This window comes from Theropithecus gelada, chromosome 17 (assembly GCF_003255815.1).
Source record: "Theropithecus gelada isolate Dixy chromosome 17, Tgel_1.0, whole genome shotgun sequence".
Classification (NCBI taxonomy): Eukaryota; Metazoa; Chordata; class Mammalia; order Primates; family Cercopithecidae; genus Theropithecus; species Theropithecus gelada.
The window spans coordinates 60,142,899-60,165,452 of NC_037685.1; the positions used below are offsets into that span (position 1 = coordinate 60,142,899).

General features: G+C 43.1%; 1 protein-coding gene across 1 annotated transcript in view; it reads right to left on the minus strand.

Annotated features, from left to right (window-relative positions):
• The window catches only part of FLT1 (fms related tyrosine kinase 1), a 195,169-nt gene that overhangs the window by 32,017 nt on the left and 140,598 nt on the right, over positions 1 to 22,554 (minus strand). The window contains exons 16-17 of the mRNA XM_025364472.1: positions 10,947 to 11,053; positions 4,886 to 5,018 (exon numbers count right to left, since the gene is read on the minus strand). Coding sequence (XP_025220257.1) covers positions 4,886 to 5,018; positions 10,947 to 11,053 — 240 coding nt within the window. The remainder of the gene's footprint in view (positions 1 to 4,885; positions 5,019 to 10,946; positions 11,054 to 22,554) is intronic.

Here is a 22,554-nt window from a genome sequence, read left to right on the forward strand (position 1 = left end):
ACAAAGTAAGGGACTTGTTTCTGGAGCCTCTTCCTTTCAACTCTTAACTCTGTTCCTGAGGCCCCACATCCTTCAGAGATAGAGTAAGTCCCTAGAAGGCATTCAGTGAAGGGAGATGTCCAGTTTCCTTTCCACAAGGTCCTCACATAGGAGGGATGGGACCAAGTCCGTTCCATTGTTTAATAACATTATGACCAAGAAGACTTCCCTGTGTGGAACCTAAGCTCTTTTTCTTGCCATTTGCAGTCATTTTCTCTCATCTGTTTTCAGCAAAAAGGGAGAAATAGAAAATGGTGGTTACTACTGTGGATTATAATAAAGCTCATAACTTTCAAATAATCAATAAGTCATTTCTCTGACTTCCCTACCAGGCAAAATATTCCCAGTCTTTCTAATGTGTCTTATATGAATATTACGAATCCTCATGGTTCAGCACAAGAGCCTGGTCAACTGCTGGTAGAGATTGGTTTCAACCCCGGAGAGGCAGTTGCTAAATGCAATAACCAAGCAAGGTTTCTTCCATGGTCTCCATAATGCTATGCTCTAATGACTGTTAATATGTTTCCTTCCCTGTCCTAGAATGAGCCCCCCTGAGTAAAGCGGGGCAAGGACCATGTCTGAATCTTCCTTGAACCTAACTTGGTGCCTGGTGCTATCTGCTATTACCGTATATTGCTGCCCAATGGAGAGTAGTGTTCAGGAATTTGTGGGATGCACAAAGCGAGTCTCCTAGTCATAGGTAACTAGAGGGGCCCGTGGGATAGAGACCCTGAGATTGATGCCCTTTGGGGAGGGCACTCCCTGGAGTACCCTAAGCTACCTTTTATATCAGGGAACTTCCTTTTGCACATCAGGAAACAGCTCAGTAGAACGCAGAGAAATGGTACCCCTCTAGCATGATATGCTCAAAGAAGAGTAAGTGAAATAAGTCACTCTTTTTTGGCTCTTCTTGGGGGAAGGGGAAATGACAGAATACCATGGGTTGGTTAAAACTATTATAAATCCTGGCAGTTAGACTGTTAATTTAACACAACCCCTCCTTTCCCAACCAAGTGCTCTTTCTTAGACCTGTCTGATAATGTGCCTTCAGTTAATTAACCTTCTTTCCTTTCTTCCCTCCTCATACTCCCCTCCCTTTCTCCAAAGGACATTTTTGTTTGTTTGTTTGTTTGTTTCTTGTAGTTTGTAATGAAGCTTTGCTTCTTCCTCATCATATTAGAAGCTTTCTACTTTTATGCCCAACTACTGAGTGACAAAAATGTCTTTACCTTGCTCTGCTTAATGTCTTCCACTACCTACCACCCCAGGTGTCCAGTTAGTATGTATGAAAATTTCAGTTATACCAGTGTCATCATTAGGGCCTCTGTGTGGCTGTCTGCAGGAACATGCTCTGCATTCAGAGGGAACACCAGAGAGATGACACGTTTCTCTTTTTGTGAAACATGCTCCTGTGGTGATTACTAAACGACATTCTTCCCAGAGCATGCAACATGGGCAGAGCTACAGCCTCTGCTTCCTTCTTCGTGTAAAATTGTCCAAGAAATAGACCAGGATGGGGACCCTTGAGTTGAAATAAAAGAGCCTCCAGTGGATCCTGAAGGTGCTACATCTGAAAATCAGGTGTGGGAACAGCGCTGGCAGATGCCTTCTCTATACTAGTAAAAACTGGTGCATTTTGGTTGGAGGTTTATTCCTTGTTTTATTTGGAATAAAAAATCAATGTTTTTCTTCCACAGTGCCTTCTGCCATCTAAAAAGAAAAGTGTCCTGAGCCTGAGAAATATCCGGATCTTTTCTCCTCACACTCCTAAGACTCTTGCATGTTTGGGGTAAGTGGCATCCTTTGCACTTTCCATAGTTTCAGCCCCCACATCCCGTCACAACACACTTTATTTTAACAAGTGTTTGGGACTTTGCTTCTTATCAGTGAGAATAAACTGGCTCTCATTTGGCTTCCTCAGTCTTTTCATTTATTCTCTTGGAAGCCAACTGCTGCCTCATGAAACAGCATGAAGCTGTTATGGGCTCCTTAGTCATCTGATGTGTTGGAATCCTTCTGCAGACCCATGGTTCCAGTTTCAGGGGAGCCCAGTTGCATCAGACTTGACCTCACCTGATCCTTCTTTTCCCTTAAAATTCTCCTCAGTGTTTCCTGGAATGCCACTAACTAGCTCGGAAGTGTGCTAGGTCATTCCCATACAATGCAAGGATATTGGAATCTCCTCCAAGAATGTTTTGGCCTGGCCAGGGGCCCTGGACACTGGGGAGAGTGCATGGCAGCATGGGCTGGGCTGTCTCTGGCATTCAGGGCTGGTCTTACAAGAGGCAGCACCAGTCCAGGCACCATTCGCTTGCCAAACTCCAGACTACCTGTATGGTTAGCTATGTTAGGTAATTCTGACTTTTGATTATTTTCCAATAGAAAGATGCAATGTTGAACATTCTTCTTCTTTTTTTTTTTTTTTTTTTGGAAATGGACTCTCACTCTGTCTCCCAGGCCAGAGTGCCGTGGCATGATCTCGGCTCACTGCAACCTCCACCTCCCGGGTTCAAATGATTCTCCTGGCCCAGCCTCCTGAGTAGCTGGGACTGCAGGCACGCATCATCACACCTGACTCATGTTTGTATTTTTAGTAGAGACAAGGTTTCACCATGTTGGCCAGGCTGGTCTCAAACTCCTGACCTCAGGTGATCCACCTGCCTCAGCCTCCCAAAGTGCAGGGATTACAAGCGTGAGCCACCAACCGGCCTATTCTAACTTTAATAAATTTATAGGAGCTGAATTCTCTCCTAAGTTCTGTGATAAATTTATAGAAGCTGAATTCCCTCCCATGGGTTAGTGAGTAATCATTTTTTTTTAAAGGTTCCTTTTGTTCTTGGATTTCAGGAATTTTAGTGGTAGCAACACCTTTGACCCAAGCTCCAACTGCATCCATCTATCAGGTACTATAAATTCCAACCTCACTCACTAGGGCTGCTGATAGCAACCAACACAGTAGACACAGCTGAAACCAGATATAACCTTGTGTATTTCTCTACATTTACAACGCCAGTATAACTGCCAGTTAAAACAGCCTTTTCTCTCTATCTGGACATAATCTGGGTTATTTTCAGTTGCTAGACATTACTTCAAATTACTTTGTCATTTATTTGGCTTAAGAAATAAACAAGTCTTGGGCCTCCTTGCTCCCACGGTAATCAATCAGAGGAGTATACCTCCGGGCCTTGCAGCCACACTCTGCATTGAAAGACAAAGTTAGCAGACTTGACACACTTTTTCTCACCCATCAGAGACACTCAAATGGACATTAGCCAAATCCTAGCATGTGGCAACTCTGGAAAGGAAAAGAGCGATAAGAATGATCTTTAACAAGGAGACTGAAAATCATAATCCTGAAATGGGAATATTTAAACCCACAGAGCCCCAGGGGAATTCTGGCAGAGGATTAGCAATCTGTGATGCGATGTGGATCGCAATGATACTAGGAAGGAATGAAGCGATGGGACAGAAAGCTCATGTGTCCTGTACTGGAAGAAGCACGTTTGATTATGACTAATAACTCTGGAAAGCAATGTGGGCTGAGAATGGCTCGTGGTTGTGGGAAAATTATCCCCTATTTCCTGCTGAGGTCACTGAGGGGCTGGGCTAGCTGCCATATAATTAAGACTTGCAGAAGGAACTCATCCAGTGTGCCACCTGCCCTTAACTACTCTAAATGTAGTTGAGTTTTTCTCCCGTCCACAGCCATTGCTGGCTCTCTCCTGTCTCTCCAGCCTTTAACTGATTTCCAAGTTTCCTCCCCAAGCCAAATAGAACACGCTCCTGAGGCCAGTCCTTTCTCAATGTAAGCAGAATCATTTCAAAACCCAAGAGAAAAACAAAAGCCATTTTCCCCTCTCTGCCCCCTACATCCCTCACCCCAGTATCATTTGCTTGTAAGGAGAGGGGCGATACTGTTGAATTTGGAACAACAGGCTCTCCACACTGAGAGTGACAAGCTCCAAGAATACCGGATCCACAATCTGTTTTCCTAGTTTCAACTACTAATGACTCTGGCATACACAGGAGTGAGTGGAAAACTTTCAGAAGCCACAATCCAAACATTTTGGATAGGAGTAATTGAGGTTTCAATTGTTTTGGAGCACCAGAGGCTGGAGATTAATGGACTTTGTGACGTCTGAGCTGGAGGAACTGGAAGGCAGGCTGCGGGAAAGCACATTTGCCTGCTGTTTATAGCATCTGTGCTACCTGGAAAACAACAGTCTTTGCTCTTCAAAAGTGAAACTTAAATGACTCCTCTAGAGCTTTCTACTCGGTCTGCACATTCCCAGGAAAATCCAAGTATGTAATTTGTGGATTTGTGCAGAGGGTTTTTTTGATCCATGGCCTTGAAGAGCACCAACTCTTTCACCAAATGTTTGATTTCACTGTTCCTTGCCACCCTCAATTACGTTCTGGATCACATATTTCTAATCCCTCAACAGTTTCATTACGTAAGAGTACGTGTACTTGTAAGCCTCCTGTTGGAACGCCTCTCTCCTCGTCCCCCTTCACTTACCACTTTTGCGCCTATCTCCAGACTGAGCCTTTGAGGGAAGAGATGCACGCACCTTTGCATCTCCAGCACTTAGACCAGTATCTGCTGCTCAGAGAAGGTGCCTAATAACTGTTGAATGAACACACAGGTGCTGCCTGTCACCTTGTACTGTTATCTGAGCATTGCTTTGGAATTATTTACTTTTGTATCCATCTCCCTTGATGGTTTGTGAGCAGCTGGAGGGTAGAATCCCAGGTCTGGTTTACTTTTGCATCTCTCAAAGCACAGTGCTTTTAATGTAATATGTACTCAGTATAGGTTTATAAATCTGTTGAACAAATATCTTACCCAGTTTAAGTCTCTCCCGGGCAAACTCCCACTTGCTGGCATCATAAGGGAGCCGCTCACACTGCTCATCCAGGGGAACTTCATCGGGGTCCATTATAATCGATAGGTAGTCAGTCTTTATTTCAGAAGAAGACTGAGAAATAAAGAGATCTCAAAGTCATTAAGAAGAAAACAACTTTACGAATCCTGGATATTCAGTTAACATCCACTGTTTTATTTGGGATCATTTGGTTGAAACTGTGTGGCCAGGTACAGAAAGTACTTCTCCACATTCACATACAGTCATCATACTTAAGTGTGCAATTTCTATTAAACAACTCCTTACTATTCCCACACTACATTTCTGTAATGTGAGCTCTACCATCCTATCTTGGATAACATGCACTCAAACTCTCCAGTGACCTTATGTGTTGTACTTGATCTTAAACAATTATATGATGGTCTTGCTAAAAAATGCAAAGCATTTTTATAAAGTCATTCCAAACAATGACTAAAAATAACTTTCCATGGCCATCTTGTATAAGCAGGAATATACATTACAGATGGGCCAACAGTCGGGTGCATTGTGGCTTTTCTACATATATAGGAAAGGCAAGAAGTGGCAAAGTAAACCCAGGATCCCTGGGGCACTGAAAGGCACATTTCTTATGAAGTGTTTACACTTTCAGAAGGCCTGACCTTTTAGTTGCTTCAGCTATCTGGAAAGGTTGTAGCTGAATCCTTAGTGAGATTAGAGTAAGGTTTACCTTCTGTAAGAAATGGAAGTTGAGGCCATATGTGGTGGCCTGTAATCCCAGCACTTTAAGAGGCTGAGGTGGGTGGATCACCTGAGGTTAGGAGTTCTAGACCAGCCTGGCCAACATGATGAAACCCCGTCTCTACTAAAAATGCAAAAATTAGCCGGGTGTGGTGGTGCACGCCTGTAGTCCCAGCTACTTGGGTGGCTGAGGCAGGAGAACTGCTTGAACCCAGGAGGTGGAGGTTGCAGTAAGCCAAGATGGTGCCACTGCACTCCAGCCTGGGTGACAGAGTGAGACTCTGTCTTTAAAAAAAAAAAAAAAAAAAAAAATTGATTATTTCAAAAGTCAAGGAGTAAATATGGTATAAGACTTACACACAAGCCACATTCTGAGTTCCGTTGTCCATTGGTAGGATGTCAAGTGAGTAAAGCAGACATCTGCTTTGAAGTGCTTTTTTATCTTGGTAATGCAAATCAAGCCCAGAAAATACTCTTTATTTCAGATCATAGATAAGTGGATTTACATTTAATGTTTTAGATTCGTATCAATGGGGGTATTTCCTGTTAATGGGCAAATTTCTAGAATTGATGACTGCATTTCTGTGGGCAGACTCTTGGATAGGATGGAAAGGAAGTATGTTTTCCCATATAACTCTTGGCCAGAAGTTATGTAAACTTCATTTAAATGAGTTTTGAGGCCCTTCCTTTTGGTGCTTTTCCCTAAATAGGATCAGAGTTGGAATGGAGAAGACAACCTCTCCATACACACCATTTCACACCCACCCGCATTCTTCAGCCCTTACTCACTCTGTTCTGGGCTGTCACAGCTCACCTCATCCATCACTCGCAATCATTCTCCTTCTCACAAAAATTATCACTAAAATGTGTGACAAATAGCTCAAGGCAGAAAGGTTTGCTTGGCCTCCGTAAAGGACGAGAAGCAAAAAACGATATGGAACACGTTTGTCACGAACTGTGGTTGCCTTTGGTGTTAGACTATGAGGGTCCGGCCTGCCAGACACTCTGTGAAGAGTATGAATTCCTCTACCAGGGTACTGGGTGCCCATTAGAGAAGCTGCTGTAGTAGTAGGTTTTATGACTAAACTTTTCAATGTCCAGTATACCCAAAGCCCTGAGAAACAATCTCCAATCCTCAACAGAGCATAGGATAGCTGAAACCTCGCAAGGGACATCTTGGGCTCATGCGGAGTGTGTGGGGAGGGTGGCAGTAGTGTTGACAGAGGCAGGGGAATAGGCAGTGGTAGGCAGTCTCCCATGTGGCACCCATGGAATTTTATGGTTTATCTCAATAAGGCAGGTGAGAGGAGACACCAAACAAACCTTAAGTGAGGGCTTTGAGGAGACTGTGATAGTAAAATGTTAGTTGGCAAATATTTATTCTTTCAATTGACATTAACACTGAGCAGCTACTAGGTGCTTGGCATGGAGGCTGCACAGCTAACTGCTTCAAAGTCCAAGCATGGGGGTCGAATACCTGGGTTTGAATCACAGGTCAGCTTCTGCCCACCCACACACATAACTGTGGGCAAGCAGCCCTCTAACTTTAGTTTTCTTATCTATAATAATGGTACTTATCTCATAGGGTTGTTGTGAATATCAAATGAAATAATCATTTGAAGGCTATTAAGAGCAGGGCCTGGTATGCAGTAAGCAACAATGAATGTTAGCTATAATTATAACAATAAATGTTAGCTATAATTATGCAAGGTGAGGATAAAAAGATAAAATGCCGTCTTTATCAATGAGGAATTTACATTGTCGTTAGAGGAACCACGTAGAAATATTTTTGGATGTCTTGTTCCTTTTTGCCTCTCCTAATCCCTTTCAAATTTTATAGGCATTCTGTTTTTGAGATAATGATCTCTTGCTCTCATTCTTTCTTATTGACATCAAAATTTCACAGAATTTTAGAAATAGAAGGGACCTCTTCAATCTAGTCCCAACGTACCTTTTCAGTTTTATTTTTGTTATTTTTAATTTTTTTTAGATGGAGTCTCGCTCTTGTTGCCCAGGCTGGAGTGCAGTTGGTATGATCTCGGCTCACTGGAACTTCTGCCTCCTGGGTTCATGTGATTCTCCTGCCTCAGCCTCCCGAGTAGCTGGGATTATAGGCGCCTGCCACCACGCCCAGCTAATTTTTGTATTTTTGGTAGAGACGGGGTTTTACCATGTTGGCCAGGCTGGTCTCAAACTCCTGACCTCAAGTGATCTGCCCGCCTCAGGCTCCCAAAGTTCTGGGATTACAGGCGTGAGCCACCGTGCCCAGCCCCTTTCCAGTTTTATTTCTCCTGTGCTTCTCTATGCTAAGTAACCAGACTACTTCCCCGCTCTGGGGAGTAGGAAGGACTAGGGCGGGCTGTTTTTCTGCTTCTTTCCTTCCAGCTACAGCCTTCAAAGTCTGTCTCAAGCCTCGCTTTCTCGGAAGTTTTTTCTCCCCTTCTCCTCCTTTGAACTCCTATAGCCTTTGTACCTCCCTTGCAGATTTGGCAAGTTTTGCTTCTGTTAGATGTATTTCCCTATATGGTGTATCTCCCCTTTCAAAACTATTGTGTGATCTTTGTTTCCTTCTCAAGCAGTGGACTTAGTTGTCATGTCTCAAAATCAGTCACTCCAAATGGCAAAAGCCTGATGTTAAACATTTACCATAGAGGATGGCTGCTGGCTTTGTCTCTCATACCAGCACTATAAAGTATATCTTATTGGTTGTAAATATCAAATCTAAGGTCAAATAGCCTGGGTTCAAAACTAAGGTCCAACCATAGTGACTTTGGATCAGTTAACTTTATCTTGCTGAGCCTCAGTTGCCCTCTCTATAAAATTGGAATAATAATATATTTACCTTTTCATATTTTTGGAATAATTTATTGACATAATACATAAGAGCTTCCCATAAGACCTGGCATATTAATAAGGGCTAATCTCTAGAAATTGAGGAGGCCTTCTGATCGAGTCCTACTTCCCAAATATCCCTTGACTCTAATCATTTAGTCAGAGGCACCATAATTTCGTTCCTTCTTTTCTCTTTGTTTCTTTTGAGACAGAGTCTCACTGTGTCACCCAGGCTGGAATGCAGTGAACTCCTGACCTCAGGTGATGCACCCACCTCGGCCTCCCAAACTGTTGGGATTAGGATTACAGGCGTGAGCCACTGCGCCTGGCCACGACTATACTTTCTTTCTTTTCTTTTCTTTTCTTTTTTTTTTTTTGAGATGGAGTTTTACTCTTGTTGCCCAGGCAGGAGGGCAATGGGGTGATCTTGGCTCACTGCAACCTCCGTCTCCTGGGTCCAAACCACTCTCCTGCCTCAGCCTCCTAAGTTACTGAGATTACAGGCGCCTGCCACCATGCAGGCTAATTTTTTGTATTTTTAGTAGAGACAGGTTTTCACCATGTTGGCCAGGCTGGTCTCGAACTTCTGACCTCAGGTGATCTACCCTGAGTGCCGGGTGTCCCAAAGTGCTCGGATTACAGGTGTGAGCCACCACGCCCAGCCTGCCACCATAATTTCTTTTCTTTTCTTTTTTTTTTTTGAGATGGAGTCTCACTCTGTTGCCCAGGCTGGAGTACAGTGGTGTGATCTCGGCTCACTGTAAGCTCTGCCTCCCGGGTTCACGCCATTCTCCTGTCTCAGCCTCCAAAGTAGCTGGGACTACAGGCACCTGCCACCACGCCCGGCTAATTTGTTGTATTTCTAGTAGAGACGAGGTTTCACCCTGTTAGCCAGGATGGTTTTGATCTCCTGATCTTGGATCCACCCACCTTGGCTTCCCAAAGTGCTGGGATTAGAGGCATGAGCCACCATGTCCGGCAGCCACCATAATTTCTTACCTGGACTGCTATGAAGTCTTCTACCAGGTGCCTCTCTATTCATTCTTCCTCCCACAACCCCCAGTCCATTCTTCTCACAGTAGCCAAAATAATTTTTCCAGACATGTATCTGTCACACTAGGCACCCCACTCCCCCATCCCTTCCTTAGCCTAACATACCTTTCTTCCCCAAGGCTTCCCATTGCTTTTAGAATACGGACCAAATTCCTCACCATGGCCTACAAGACCCTGCCTGGCCAGGCCTTGCCGCCTTCCCTTTCCATTCCTTGGCAGCCTTACTTCATACCTTGTTCCTCCTGTTCTCCACACTGTAGCCCTGGCCTTCTGTCAGTCTCTCCTTCTCACCGTGTTCCTCCTCCCCTGCCCAGCCTCCTAAATGCTCTTCCCTCTGCCTACAACACTCCTTCCTCTCTTCCTTACCTTAACACTCCTCTTACACATCTTTTAGGCAGCCACTCTTTCAGTTAATTCAGAGTTGCAGTTTGACATTTGTGTGACTGATTGAAGTCAATCTCCCCTGACTGCTCATTCCAGCATCTGCCCCACTGTCACCAGAGGGCCTTGCACAGGGCCTGGCATGCTGCACTGAGTGGGTATGCAGTAAATATTTGAAGCATGAATGAATGAATGAATGTAAGCTCTTTTCCCACTGGATTTCAGAGAAGCAGATCATATTGCAGACCTAAGTACAGAAATCCGATGTCCTGAATGTCAACCTGGACCTCACACTCTAAAGAACTTAATTTTGTGGTGTGACTGAGAGAGTATAGAACAAGAGTTCACTTATTTTTACTTCCAGTATGTTATGAGAGAAGTCAAAGGTGGGCCTTTCCTTTTTTTTTTTTTTTTTTTTGAGACAGGGTCTCACTCTGTCCCTCAGGCTGGAGTGCAGTGGCGTATGACTCACTGCTCACTTGACCTCCCAGGCTAAAGTGATTTTCCCACCTCAGCCTCCGGAGTAGCTGGGACTACAGGTGTGCACCACCATACCTGCCTAAGTTTTAAAATTTTTTGTAAAGTCAGGGTCTCACTATGTTCGACAGGTTGGTCTTGAACTCTTGGCCTCAAGCGATCCTCCTTCCTCGGCTCCCAAAGTGCTGGGATTACAGTCATGTACCACCATGCCCAGCCTCCTTTTTATTTCTTAGCAGAGAGTGAGGGTTAGGAAATAAAGGTTTCACAGGTCCCACGTTGACTTTAAAGACTCTATTAACATATTTTATATCAAAAATACCTTCTGTCCCTGAGAAGTATTCATCAGTTCATTGTTATGGCTTTTCTGTTGAACACCCCACCTTGTGGTTAGAGACAGTCTGATGATTTATTTTCTTTCTGTGTTCACCAGGTCAGAAACAGGAATGAGAGGAAAGGGAGAGAAAGAGGGTCCAACGTTTGTTTGCCTACTCTAGACATCAGATCAGGCATTTTATAATATATGTAAAAAGGAGCATAGAGCATCATCTATGTTCTTACCCTTTTCATTTTTCGGATAAAGAGGGTTAATAGGAGCCAGAAGAGAGTCGCAGCCACACAGGTGCATGTTAGAGTGATCAGCTCCAGATTAGACTTGTCCGAGGTTCCTGGAGAGAAAAAAAATCACAATAGTGGTGCAAAAAAAACCCTCCCAAACTCAGAATCTTTGTGGTTTTATAAAAGAGGCTCAGTTTCCCTAAATGGTTTATCATAGCGAACCCAATCTGCTGCCACAAAATCAGTCTCTGGGACAGATCTCTTACCTACTGAGCCAGGCAATATACATGAACTCACATAATGAACTCACATAGAAAAGGCTTTCCAGAAATTTTGCTGTCAACTTTGCAAACTTTGTAATTCCAGAAATAGCTAAGTAAAAATCAGAGGAGAAATTAAAAATGGGAAAAAATTAAGGCAGGAACAAAAGCCCATTAAAGTGCTAAATCTGGAATATGTTAAATCTCCCTAATGAGTTTTAGAGGAAACTCTAAAGAAAAAGACAAAATAATGACATAAAAGGGCTCCTTTGGGACTCACAAAATTCTTCAAAGTAGGTTTTAAAAATAAAAATAAATCCAGGACTGCCACAGTTGCCTGTTTGCTCCCTTTGGAACAGCCAGCCCAAGTGCCCACATCCCACTCCCTGTGTCTAGGGCTCTGTTTCTGACTTCATCAGCCAGACTGGGGGGCCTGAGATAGAAGAGGCAATTGCTGGACCTGAATCCTTCCCAGTCACCTTCTCTATCAGAATCACAGAGATCAAAAGCTGTGCACTATTCCTCCAAGACCAAAAAGAAAAGACTTCAAGTATTCAAGTCATGCTTCCAGAGAGGGAACTCTGGAATTTGTAAAGAAATGCCTCCATGGACCAGAACAGTATTGATTCTGTGAGCAACTTCCCAGGAATTCTAAAGGAATGCCTTTATCCTTTAACTTAATTATAACGAGACAGAAGTGGCTGGGCGTGGTGGCTCGCATCTGTAATCCCAGCAGTTTGGGAGGCTAAGGCAGGAAGATTGCTTGAGCCCTGGGCAACATAGCAAGACTCCTTCTCTTAAAACAAGCAAACAACAAAAAAAAGATGTGGTAGCACACACGTGTAATCCCAGCTACTCTGGAGGCTGAGGCAAGAGGATCACTTGAGCCCAGGTGTTTAAGGCTGAAGTGAGCGAGCTATGATTGTGCCACTGCACTCCCGCTTGGGCAACAGAGCAAGACCCTGTCTCAAAAGGGAGAGGGAGAGAAAGAGGGAGAGACAGACAGATAGATGTTTATATTAAGGAGGGCAAAGGACAAGTGAAACTTTCTTTTTAGAAATAATGATGTGGATGACGATCTAATTTGCTGAACACTTATTATATTCCAAGCATGCAAAACTACCCTATGAAATCGGTGGCAGTAATACTCCAATTTCATACATGAGCACTTCATCTTCGGGGCTTTTTGTTTCAATGCAACAAAGATGTATTGAGTTGTACTAGAGGCAAGGTTAGGGGCTGGAGGAGATAGAAAGATTAATGAGGGACGGTTGCCACTCTCAAGGAGCCCATTCAAACCTAACCAAGAGACTTAAGGCAAATACAAAGAAATTAGATTTTAAAAGATTTGGTGGTTGAGGGAATCTAATATATACTACTATCTAATAGTAATGTAATAATACTTTTTTGAAGAGGTGGCATTTGAAATGAATTTTAATCCACAGAGATGAAGGCAGGGGAGGGTATTATAGGCAGAGGAAACAGTATGAGTGAAGACCCAGACCTGGCCAAGTGCGATGGCGCACGACTGTAATCCTAGCACTTTGGGAGGCTGAGATGGGCAGATCACCTGAGGTCAGGAGTTCAAAACCAGCCTGGCCAACATGGTGAAACCCCATCTCTACTAAAAATACAAAAAGAAAATTAGCCGGGTGTGGTGGGGGTGGGGCGCAAGTTCCCAGCCACTCGACAGGCTGAGGCAGGAGAATCACTTTGAACCCAGGAGGCAGAGGTTAGAGTGAGCTGAGATCGCGCCACTGCACTCCATCCTGGCTGATAGAGTGAGACTCGTCTCAAAACCAAAACAAGACAAAAGACCCAGACCTGTGAAAAGATAGGGAAGTATAATACAAGATACAGGACAGGACCAGACCATAGGGGTTTCTCAGCATCTGTGTGATGGGTTTGATCTAAAGGCTTCAGGCAGTTGGAGCCAAGGTTTCCTGCCCAAATCGTAGCAAATACACAAGCTGGAAACCTGAGAATAACTAACTCATTGGCCCTTATTGAGTGCTTTCTATTCTAGGGACTTTTCTAAGGACCGACATGTATTGATTGTCACCAAAGACTCACAAAAATCCTACAAGCTAGATTATTCCCGTTGTATGAATGAGGAAATTGAGACAGAGACAGATTAAGCCTCTTGCCCAAAGTCACACAGCCTGCAAGTGGTGGAACTGTGATTTTAACCCAGATAATCTGACTGCACATGCTTAACCACTAAGCTTCCAAGAGTATGCCACTTCCTCCTCTCTGATCCTTCCAGCCTTTACAAGCACAGATTAATCACTTCCTATTGGCCACAGTCCCCGCCACAAAGTTATCTTTTAGTCTGGAGTGGAAACTGATATTTTCTCTCCATCCAGCCCATCACGAAGTCCTGCCCATTCTACTTCCTTGGATCATTAAATTATCAGCTCTCCTACCCAGCTGTGACTGCCTAAAATAAGGCCTTATCAGTTCTCACCAGGACTACCTCATTGGCCATGGCTCCCTCCAGTCTGTCCTCCACCTCTGCAGCCAGAGTGATCTTGCCAAATCACCAATTTAAAATCCTATTACTCCTCTGTCTAAATTCCATTGTCTGTTCCCTATCACCGTCAGGATAGAAGTCCAAATCCTTAAATCCTTTATGCCCAACCTTGCCTCTTTTCAGCTTCATCTCCTGCTGTCCTCCCACTTGCTTCAGTCATGCCACAGTTCTTACAGTTTCTGAAATACACCAACCCTTCTGAACTTCATGCTTTGGCTTTTGCTATTTCTCTGCCAAAATGTGTGCTTCCTGTCGACTGAGTCCATAACTTATTCACCCTACTCATCAGGTTGGGTGAATAAATAAATATATATATGTTTTGCTTTACCTATCTCTAAAGAATTTCATGAGGGTTTTAAAGAGTTTAGGGGCCAGGCGCGGTGGCTCACGCCTGTAATCCCAGCACTTTGGGAGCCCGAGGCGGGCAGATCATGAGGTCAAGAGATCGAGACCATCCTGGCTAATACAGTGAAACCCCATCTCTACTAAAAGTACAAAAAATTAGCTGGATGTGGTGGCAGGCGCCTGTAATCCCAGCTACTCAGGAGGCTGAGGCAGGGGAATTGCTTGAACCTGGGAGGCGGAGGTTGCAGTGAGCTGAGATCGTGCCACTGTGCCACTGTACTCCAGCCTGAGCTACAGAGCAAGACTCCATCTCAAAAAAAAAAAAAAAAAGAGTTTAGGGTCACATCTTTGTTCCTGTGTATTACTTCATAAAACATACAGACCACCACCTCTGTTGCAGATATGTTCTAGGTGCCAGTATACAGTGAGAAGAGAAAGGGCATGGTTGGAGCTCTCACAGTCTGGTATTCAAATATGAACTGATGAGCGTGTTATAAATTCTGAGTGAAGCAGCAGAATGTAGGGCTATGGTTCTCTTGTTCACTGCTACATCCCCGGGGTTCAGAACAGTGCCTGGCATATAGTAGACATCCTGAAAATAGTGGTCAAATGAATGAATTGGCTTATTTGCTGCTTTGTCAGCTGTGCTTAAGTTTCCCTGAACCTCATGGGGTTGATTGAAAATAACTTCCTTAAAGAAATTTCTCAGTATGATAACCTTTTCTCTCAGTACACATCCTCACAATGGGAAGATTGTAAGCTCAAGTTCATGAGAGTTTGGTTTCTTTCTCCACAGTGAGTGAGGTTTAATGCGGCCTTGCTGCACACACACACACACACACGCGCACACATGCACACACATTCTTGCTTATGCTGCAAATAAGTTTTGTGGAATTTGATTGGGATTGGGATCCTCTCAGGACACAGTGGCCTTTGGCTGTCGGAGATGCTGATAGCATCTTGAGACATTGCACTGTCTGCATAAAACCTCTGCAGATGCTTCCCGCATGGAATGCACTAAGAGAGGCCCCCTTGATTGTGGGAACTTTCCCACTGCATTCTGTGGGACAGGAAGCTGACCCCCAAAGTCTAATTCCACAGTCCTTACTCAAGCAAAATTCATTTCAGTGGGACCAAATGTGTTTGTGTGCAAACACTTACACATTTAAGGAATCAGCCCATTAAAAAACATCCTCAAGATGACCATTTATCAGGAAGGAAAGATCTATTTAATATTAATAATGCTCAGTACTGCTTATTGAAAAATATTAGAATTTTACAGTATGTGCTGTAATATCAATGCTCTATTACATTTGATGGCTCAGTCTCTATCTCTGTTTGAAAAGCGACTGTTAGGACAGTCTTATGCTGGGTGACTGACTGCAGTGAACCCTTAGGTGTTTTTTCAGCAGTCAGACATCCACACACTGGCCTGATTAAACCCAGCTTCAACTTGCTGGTGACAGCTGATGAGCTAAGTGCATGAGATAACCCAGATGCACATAGGAGGGGAAAGAGGCCAGGGAAATGTGGGTGGGATTTGACAGTAACTAGGAGTTAGCACTGGGTCTCAGGGACATGGCTCCCACGTGATGTGTGTGAAAGGCCAGCATCAGGACACAGTACAAGGTTACTTTTATTTGGGATACTGACAAGAATATAGCCAATTTAAAGAGTGTATGATAACTATCTATGACAGACAGTTGACCTGGTTGCACAGAGCATTCCACGTCAATTACTCTCCCAAGCTTTATACCATCCCTTTTGGAATAGGGAGGGGAGATGCCACACCGGGGATGGTCTGAGTTCTGAAGGGGTATGTATCTTGCCTGAAGTCTCTGCAGCTGCACAGTGTCCTGAGCTTTCCTGATAGCAACAGTAGCTCTCTGTACACACGGCCTGGGCTGCATGGTCTGGCGGCATCACACCAGCCCTGACGTATGGCACTGTGTGGCATCAGACCACATGAATGGGTAGGCAGCAGAGCCAACCAGCTCAGCTCATGCAATATAACCAGTTTCCCAAGGAGTTAAGGAAACACCCCAAGCGAAAGACCAGACAAGAGCACCTTGGCCCAGGGCCTGCCTTCGCTTAGGGACCGAACACAGGTTTCATCAGGAAAGGGCAGGTACTCTGTGCCCCAGTTTCCTCATCCTTACAAAGTAGAGATAACAGCCCCTTCCTCACACGTGAATTGTGTAAACCTAGTGTTAGCTATCATTTTGAAGCCTTCCTTCCTTCCTTCCTTCCTTCCTTCCTTCCTTCCTTCCTTCCATCCTTCCTTTCCTCCCTCCCTCCCTTCTTTCCTTCTCCTCCCCTCCTTCCTTCCTTCTTTCCCTTCTCTCTCTCCCTCCCTCCCTCCCTCCCTCCCTCTCTCGCTCTCCCACACTCGCTGTTTCTCCATCTACACCCCTTACCCCAACCCTTTTCTTTTTTTTTTTCCATATCACTTTTTGGACCTCAAGTGCAGAGTATCTTTTTTTTTTTTCCATCCAAACACATGGCATGTATTATTTAATACAATTTGCCTTTTCTTTCTGAAACAAATCAGATTTGGACCTAAGTACTTAATCAATTTCTGCAAACAACTGGTCCACCACTTCCCTGAGAAATTTGCCTGACCCTAGAGGTTAGTTTAGATGTTATTCTCTGGTTCTATTGTTATTTTAATTTGAGTAACTACTTATGTGGGTTTATTGCCCATTAACCTATTAGGACCTCAAGAGAAGGACATGTTTCTTGTTCGCTTTGAGTCTCCAGCACTGACTCAGAGGAAGTCTCCATAAAGATTTAGGTATGGATGAAAAGAAAATTACTCAGATGCACTTTGACCTGACTCTCAAGGTCCCTGAGCAACACGAGTCACTCAACCAGTGTCATCTCCTTCTATCTAAAACCCAGTCATCATAATCCAAGTAACCTTACAATGTGGTTTCTCTAGAGCCTGTTGAAATGTTAAAATAGGCCTGCAGACCTTTGTTACTGTTGATGAAGTTTTTTAGGAATCTATGTACACCAATTTGGAACTACTCCAAAGGACAGTGATGTATGGAAATGCTGTATTCCCATTAAATTTCAAGTACATTTTCAAGAGTACTTTTAAGTAAGGATATTTAAATTGCTGTTATGTGACATTAGTTCTGGAACACATTTCTTTTTTCACAAGTTAAATCCTTAAGTCAAACAGGAATTCTGTGGCTTAGAACACCTTTTAAGTGACCTACTAGTTGAGTCCAGGAAAAGTATAACTTCTGTTGAAATGCAATTTGGTATATCGTATTAACAAATGGTAATGTTAGCTAACAGTTACAAAATTTTTATTATATGCCAGATGCTGTTTTAAATGTGTTAATCCTTACAACAACCCTATAAAGACTGGTATACCATCATTAGCATGCCCATTTTACAACGAGAGACTGGAAGCACCAGGAAGGTAAGGAACTTGGCAAAGGTTATGCAGCTCATGAAGAGTGAGGCATCCGGCTTTAGAGTGGGTCTTTTTAACCACCGTGCTATGCTACCTTAGAGTTGAGATGCAATAGAGCAGGATGGTTGAACATGGTTCCAATTCTCAGCTCTGCCATTTCCTAGCTGTGTAACTCTGGACAAGTCACTTAACCTTTTTGTGCCTAGATTCTCACTTTTAACTAACTGTACTTCCTTGTACCTGTAGGATTATTGCAAAACTTAAGTAGGATTATGGATGTGCATAAAATAGTGCACTTCATGTTCTATAAGTGCAAGATATTAATTACATGGTCCCAGGCCCTCAAAGAGCCCAGCACCAAGTTCCCTAGGCCTAACACCCACTTCTATAATACCCGATGCAGTTTTATGCCAGTCTAGTTTCTACAGAAGGAATTAAGATGAATATCTTTTGAGTTTGAATTATTTTGCCTCAAGAACTCTCTACAAAGACCTCAAATCAGCCTAACTGAATTCCATCACCATTTTTTTTTTTTTTTAATTCTTCTTGATCAAGGCCAGCTTTATGTCACTGGTTAGATGTGAAGTATAAAGGCATGTGTATCCCTGTCCCTCAGCCCTCCTATTGGCATTATAGCCAGCTGGTTCATCTCTGTTCTGAGCACTGCTCTCTCCTCGGGAAACCTTTCTAAATAGCCAACACCCATGAGAGGCGTAACATCAATCCCTAACATATTCATGCGAATTAGTTTATCACATCCTTTCTCACTGCCAGGATAGTCATAGGAGTGAATTTGGGGGCAGGATTCAGGAAGAGAGGAGCTAACGTGGAAGGAGGTCAGTCAGGGATCAGAGGAAGGTCAAAATGGAGAACCGAAAACTGATAGCTGGCCAAGGACAATACAAAGGAGTGACTGAAGACCCATGGCCATATTGTTTTCAGTTTTTTCTATTCTTGACTTTTGGAATTTAATTTATTAGGGAACATAGTGTCTACTTTCTACTGGATGAGTCCTTTCTCAAGCAAGTGACAACGTGCAATCGTTTGCATATCAGCCTCTAATGCCATGACCAGCATTTAGACTGCAGGACCCTGACATAGTCCTTTTGTGCTTTTGTGATTTTTGTATCTGTCAATCATCTTTAAAAAATGCTTAAAATGATAGTTGTTCTTCTTCAAGTTGTCTTCTCCTATGTACTTATAAATGATACTGAAATATAGTAAGGCCTAAATCTGATATAAGAATGTTCTTGGCGGGGCGCAATGGCTCACGTCTGTAATCCCAGCAGTTTGGGAGGTGGGGGTGGGTGGATTACCTGAGGTCAGGAGTTCGAGACCAGCCTGGCCAATATGATGAAACCCTGTCTCTACTAAAAATACAAAAATTAGCCAGGCGTGGTGGCACACGCCTGTAATCCCAGCTACTCGGGAGGCTGACGCAGAAGAATTGCTTGAGCTCGGGAGGCAGAGGTTGCAATGAGCCGGGATCGTGCCACTGCACTCCAGCCTGGCTGACAGAGCAAGACTGTGTCTCAAAAAATAAAATAAAATAAAATAAAATAAAATAAAATAAAATAAAATAAAATAAAAAAGAATGTTCTTATATATATTGTGGTTATTTGCAATAATAATTATAAAGCATAGCTTAAGTCCTTGGATGAAATTGTAACAGCCCCATTGAGTTCCAGGGCTATTGAGCGCTATGTTAATTTCAGAAATGATTTTGGTTACTAACACTTCTGTTGTCGGTTTTGATATGGAATTTCCCCTTTGAGCACTTCATGTGTCCTCGTGCTGGCGCTAGGTCCAAACCAAACAAGACCTGTGATTATTTAAAGAAGGTACTTTGACTCCACAGTTCATTCATCCTTTACAGATACAAAAATAACACATTGTTTTATCTGTGGGTATAAGAATCCTTTTTCAAAGGAAATAAAAAGAGCAGACAGTTTCCTTCCTGGCTAATTCACCAACCTCTTTAAATCTGTTAAACATAGCCACAGACACAACTTGTTCGCTTGGTTTCATTTCCTAAACTCAATTTGACAAGATAGGTCAGTGTGAGGGTCCATATGCATCTAACAGGAAATAAAGTCTAAATCTAGGGAATGTTTCTTAGCTACCAGGGTGGTAAGAACAATGACTCTAGAAGAAGAGTCCCATTTCAATTATAAAATTACTGAGCAGGTACCGTATTCAGCTGTTGTGAACGGCATCCCAGGATCAAATTTTAATCCAGTGAACCCAAACTACTTCCATTCAAGACTCATACATGCAAGCTTTTCTAAGGTCCACATACTATTAACATTCAAAATTTCTTCCTGTGCAAAATTATATTCTTATATAGACTTGAAACCTGCCTCTCGGAGATTTCACTACCATCTCCCTTCGCTTGGTTCTAGTTATCTTTTCTGGTGTGTCAAAGAATGGGTTACATGCCTCTTCTGTCCGAAAGCTCCTTAAGTATTTGAAGACAACAATCTTGTTACCCTCATGTTGTCTCTTTTTTGGACTAAGTATCCTCTTTTCTGGCACTATCCTATTCCTATCCAGGATATAGCTCTACTTATTTGTTTCTTTTATAAATGGGCACAATATTTCAGGTGTGGCTGGGTGATTGCCAATCACATAGTCCATGTTTTCAGCTAACTACAATTTTTAAGCAAAAAAGGTTGGACATAGCCATCACTCTTACAAAAGAGAGCAAAGGAGAAGGCCAACAAACTACAACAAGCAGACACAGAGTTCAAAATCATGGCAGTTGGGGGCAATAATGAACAACAGAATGGAATATATGTTTACATATTCCATTATATGTGCCATATATTATATATATGTGGCAACCAATATGGGCAATTCAAGTGAAAATTACCTCCACTTTTCACAAGAGTAAATGATATGGCTAACAGAAAGGTTTAGAAATTATCAGTAGGGCCAGGCGCGGTGGCTCAAGCCTGTAATCCCAGCACTTTGGGAGGCCAAGATGGGCAGATCACGAGGTCAGGAGATCGAGACCATCCTGGCTAACACGGTGAAACCCCGTCTCTACTAAAAAAAAAATACAAAAAAAAAAAAAGAAATGATCAGTAATGCAGTATTCTTAACATCTGACTTTTCAGAGAAGCATAACATTAATGAGAAAAGGAATCAGCGTAGGAAGTCTAGAGGCATGTAAACATAAGAGAAATGGAGAAAATAAAAATAACAGGATCACTAGAAGAGTGCTTTTGCTCAATTTTATCCTAAGTCCTTGCAGACAACTTCCTCAGGCACCTCAGGAATGAGAAGAGTGGAGCAACGGTGAAAATATTCTGAGGTTTACATGGACTCACGTTTCAGCCTCACCACGTAGTCTTTGTGCAACTTTGGGCAAGTTATTTAACTTCTTTGAGCTTCTGTCTTCCCATCTGTAGACTGAAGATACTACTATTGACTGCTTCAAATTCTTACAAGGTTAATAGGATTAAGTATGTCACGTGTCCAGCACAGTGCCTGCACATAAAGGTACTAAATAAATGTTTCGTGCTAAGTGCTGGGCATGTGTATGGGATACAAAGATATGTCAGACAGTACTGTCTCAAAAGTTTATAATTCGGTAGGGAAGAGAAGCATATCAACGCCAAAATAATAATAAAAGGCAGAATAAAATAAGTACTGACTAATGATTCCAGAAGTGGGGAGTGAGAGAGCAGAGAATGAGTATCTGCCTCAGCTGTTCATCCTGGAGGATAGTCCAGGGCAGAAAGCATTTCAGCTGGCCTGAGAGCACAAGAAGGATTTGGCTGGAATAGGGAATGGAGCCTGTACAAAAGACATTCCAGGATGCACTAACATCACAAACAGAGGCCATGCTTGGCGTTATGTGGCAAGTCGAGCTCACCAATGGCCAAAAGACTGACTCTAATCCAATCTGGAAGGCCCCCCGGTGCTGCTGATCTGGCCTGGAGCAGTGAAAGAATAATAGCAGGCCTCCTGCAGAGCAGACTGCTGGCGACCAGAAGGGTGGTGGTTCTGAAGGTGGGGAGAAGAAACTCACAGATGTCGTAAATGCACAATTTTAAGCACACTGGCTTCTGAGAAACCCAGATTAACCTGGCAGAAAAGGGAAAGAAGTCAAGACTTTGGGGAGAACTACAAACACGCAAAAACAGCACTGCTTCACACCCAGGCTCCTCCCAGGCCATCAGAGTCCAGCCATTGCTGCCCCATATTCCCTGGTAGAGGGATGGGCACAGGGGAAGGCAGTCATGGGGTGAGGGGAGGGGAGTCTGAGAAAAGCTCAGTTTTCTCCTCCGGTCTGCCATGACTAGACTGTATGAGTTAGTTGAGTCAGTTCAGACCTCTCTGGAGGTTTATCACTGCTCTGTGTATCTCACGGGGTTGTTGGGAGGATATGGGGGAAATGACATTTGCTCTGAGGATTAGTGAGGTCTCCTTGCTCTCTGTGTTCCCTGGCCCAACATGGCCATTCCTGAGGGCTGTATGTCTGGGGTGCCTGTTAAAAGACAGATTAGCATCCATCTGGGGAAGAAGGTGTTAAACAGAGATGCTAATAAACTGTTTCTGTATGAGCGAACAGAAAAGTGAACATAATATTTTAGAACAAGGATTATTTGGGAGACAAAACCATTACTAAAGGTATTTGGGGAATGCTACCCTCTCAGTTTTTCTGGAAGTATAAATTTGTGGCAGAGCAGTTTCAGACTTTCAGGGTGCTCTTTAAATCATCTCCTTGTAAAAGAATAGAGATGATGTTCTGTTTTAAAGGGGTTTGAATTCTCAGAGTTAAAATATTTAAGCAATGTAAGTTTCAGGGGGAAAAAAACTGAATTACATTGCCTTCTTCCTAGTTCCTCCCCACAAAATACTTGCATATTCTGAAGTCGACTGGTTAGCATTTGGAAATAGGCTACTGAACAAATTCCATCTTTTCACGTCAAACCTCAATATGCCATAGATATTTATATCTAAGAGGTGCCAATCTGATATTTTATGATGTTGTAAATTTTATGTTTTGGATGATTCTTAGCATTAGAGAATTGAAAT